The 3678-nt window shown below is 38.7% G+C and overlaps 1 protein-coding gene across 1 annotated transcript; it reads right to left on the bottom strand.

Annotated features, from left to right (window-relative positions):
* Window positions 1–411: 411 nt before the first annotated feature.
* On the bottom strand, window positions 412–2906 carry LOC107775854 (subtilisin-like protease SBT3). The gene has a single exon (XM_016595645.2). The coding sequence runs from the start codon at window positions 2872–2874 to the stop codon at window positions 577–579; it is 2298 nt and encodes a 765-aa protein (XP_016451131.1). The 5' UTR covers window positions 2875–2906; the 3' UTR covers window positions 412–576.
* Between the last annotated feature and the right edge of the window lie 772 nt (window positions 2907–3678).

Here is a 3678-nt window from a genome sequence, read left to right as displayed (position 1 = left end):
TGTCTTTTCCTAATCTCCGACCAATTATGTTATTGATAGATTTTGATATGTAGGTGATGTTTTCAAGCACTCTTTGAGGTCAATGGATATATACGGAAAGGGTAGCAATTTCAAGATGCTGTTTTCCCATCAAGTAACTTAATCAGTAAAAGTTTTGTTATGCAAAAATTTGTTGTTGTCAAGGCAAAACTTATGCATGGGTCTCTGCCTACAGAATGAATGTTGCTTCTGATTAATGACTCCTATTGCCAATATAGTGAAGATCTCTGTTTAAAATCTATGCGTAGAAATGGAAGAGAAACTTCTGCTCTATGGTTATGCTTATCTACTCATGTAATATAGTAATTGCTTGGTAACTTCATATTCTTATATATCCAATTCCACTGCATGTTTATAGTTGCTTCAACAATATGTTAAAGAGCACAGTCATTTTTTATTAATAACCCAAAATATGTTACTATTCAACAATTACTTCAAACATACATGTACTTTGCCAGCATCCTTCTAGCTACTTACCAGAAGTCTCGTAGAGAGTTAGAAGCTTACAAATGCAACAGTTTTGTAAACTGCAGCATTTCAGGACCAGGCGTCAATCTGTGGAGCTACAACTATAGGACTTCTTACTGTGTGATGACCGTTCTCTTCCACCCAAGTGATTGAACCAGATTGTGCTTGATCTTCCGCGACGCCTTTGTAACGTATGGTCAGAGTGTAGTCCTGCTTCTGGTTTTTCTTTTCAAACACCAAGGTCTGCGGAGAGATAGAAATCGACGAGTTTTCTGGTGCTCTCACTTTTACTTTATACGTAGCTGCACCAACTCCAACATTTGTGACTGTCCTCTTGAATTTCTGCTCCAACCAAGTGTAGTTCCCATATGGGCTAAAGAGAGCAATAAATGAAGGATAATTTATATCATTGGATGGATTTGAGCAGTTGTGCTTAGCTGATGATCTAGCAATTGTTTTGAATTGCTCTACTGTCAAATTCATAGAGCAGAGAAGGTTCACATAGTCTTGCGGAGTGGCATCATATATTAGGCCTGGATCAACTGCACGATTTGGATCAACGAGTCCGGCTCCCATGGCTAATGATGTAGCATCCTTGTCATTATCTGCGCTTTTGATGGGTTTTTCAGTATTATCCAAAGGATTGGCAGTGGTCATCATGGCAGATCGAATAGCTGAAGGACTCCATTCGGGATGTACTCCTTTTAGCATCGCAGCAATTCCAGCAACGTGAGGAGCAGCCATGGAAGTGCCTGATTCAAGACGGTAATCACTTTCCAAAAATGTATTGACACCAATAACTGCAGCTGAAACGTTCGATGGCCAGGCTGCTAAAATCAACTCTCCTGGTGCTATAATATCAGGCTTTGCAATTTGCAGATAGCTTTTAGAAGGGCCTCTAGAGGAAAATGCAGAAACGACTGGAGCAGGCTTTACATCCGTGCGTGTTTCCTGGAAACTGATGCTGGCTTTAGGTTTTACACCTTTTAATGCATAGTCGATCACCTGCTTCCCTTCCTTGATGCTAATGACAACTCCAGGGTTTGGAAAAAAATTGGATATCAATGCATCTGGATCATCAGATATATAGATGGCTCCTCCAAATTTTGACTCTGAGATGGCCGCCATTTGTTCCTCTACTTCTACTGCAACACTATAGCAAATCATGATGCTACGTCTAGCATTAGGGACTTGGGATAATGGGTCAGATGAATCACAAGGAGATATACTTTCGTTGTAAAGCACAGGAAAATCCTTGATCATGGTTCTCACTGGAAACAAGCTAAATCCTGTAATCTTTAAGCCATTCCCAAGAGTTAGAGTCCCTGAAAATGATCGGTCAGTACTGCATGATGCCACGGTAAAGATCCACGGGACTCCATTGTTTAAAGTTCCCATTTCAGGACCTCTGTTTCCAGCTGAAGCAGTGACTAAGACACCCTTCATCATGGCACCAAAAGAAGCTATTGCAATAGAATCTTCGTACAACGGAATTTTAGACCACCCATACGAAATGGTCAGTATGTCGACACCATCTGCAACAGCTTGGTCCATAGCAGCAATTAAATCTGAAGTAAAGGTTCCTTCTTCAAAGCTAAACTTATACACAGCTATCCTAGCTCGTGGCGCGATACCTCTTGCTGTTCCAGGAGCATATCCAAAATATGAAGCTCCTTTAGCAAAACTACCAGCAGCAGTGGAAGCAACATGGGTGCCATGACCTCTAGTATCCCTTGCAGAATTCATGGAAATATTTACACTAGGATCATCAGCCAAAATACCCTTATTGAAATAATTAGCTCCTATGAGTTTCCTGTTGCACAATGAGGAATTGAACTCTGCTCCTGGCTTGCAAATTCCTTTCCACCTTTTTGGAACTTCAGGCAATCCATCATCTCTGAAACTGGCAGATTCTGGCCAGATACCAGAGTCAAGCACACCAATGATAACATCTTGACCAAAACCAGAAGCTGGCCACATCCCAGAAGCAGGATTGAGCTTAAGAAACTCAGAAGTATGAGTAGTGTGAGCTTCAACAGTCCTGTCTTTATAAGCTGAGAGAAAGCCTGGTGATTTCTTGAGAGCTACAAGTTCATCTTTAGACAAAACAGCACTGAAGCCATGAATGACATTATCATAAGAATATACAATCTTTGGAACTGGATGATGATCATTTGGAGTAGTGGGAACCTCAATCTTGATGTTGTTAATAATGGATGAATGCCAGTTTTCATGACTAGCAAAGATTTTAGGCATAACAGATTTGTCCAAATGGACAATGTAAGTAGACCTCTTTGCTGAGGTTCCTAATAACAAAGAAATACCAAAAAGAAACCAAGAAAACAGGAGAAGAGGTACTGATGTCATAATTCTATCTGTCTACTTGTGTTTTTTTCCTCTTACAACAGAGCCTCCTTTTAAATACACATGCTAAGAAACAGCCTTGCTTGGGCCCCCGCCCTTGGCTAGTTTTGTGAAGTAGATAATGCAATTGGAGCACTTGGTAAGCTGTCATTTTCTAAGACTTGGTTTCTTTGGAAGTTTCAGCCAGTGGACCAGTGGTGACATTATTTTAGTGAAAATTAAAGTGGCGACTTCCTGTGTACACACACTACACAGATTTGTACAAGCACCCAATCATATTTCAAGTGATAAATTGAGATTAGAATATATATTACTCAACAATGTTAATTAATAAAACTTATATAAATGACATATGTTATATAATACTGGTCGTAACAATAAGCTATTCTTTCGTCTTTTTTTTTTTTTTGAGTAATACTATGTTGTCACGATTTTTGCATTAAACAAATACCAACTTGCAAAATCTTTTAGGAGTACAAGTTTTGGAAAAAGAAATTATGGAAATTATTGAAGATATTTTTTTTCAAAATAGGTTCTTCAAAAGTACTTGAGGTTGTTTATAAAAAAATTATTAGTCCACTCACATAACACTTAGAACATCTCAAAAAAATTACAAAAGCCTTTTGGAATCCCATATGAAGAACACATAGATTAGTATAACTATGGATGGTCATTGATTGGACGAACACATTTTGTATTTGGCGATAGAACTTAGTACTAGCATTGGGAATTTGTAGCAAGTGGGCACGTTAGGCTCGAATTTCTATTTTAAAAATGATCCTACCATATTGTGATTGATTGGTAAAT

This window comes from Nicotiana tabacum, chromosome 24 (genome assembly GCF_000715075.1).
Source record: "Nicotiana tabacum cultivar K326 chromosome 24, ASM71507v2, whole genome shotgun sequence".
In the NCBI taxonomy this organism is placed as follows: domain Eukaryota; kingdom Viridiplantae; phylum Streptophyta; class Magnoliopsida; order Solanales; family Solanaceae; genus Nicotiana; species Nicotiana tabacum.
This window is presented reverse-complemented; position numbering and strand designations above follow the sequence as displayed.

Bases quoted from the DNA above. Each gene is read 5' to 3' on its own strand.
- LOC107775854 (XM_016595645.2), bottom strand. From the start codon at position 2,874: ATGACATCAGTACCTCTTCTCCTGTTTTCTTGGTTTCTTTTTGGTATT.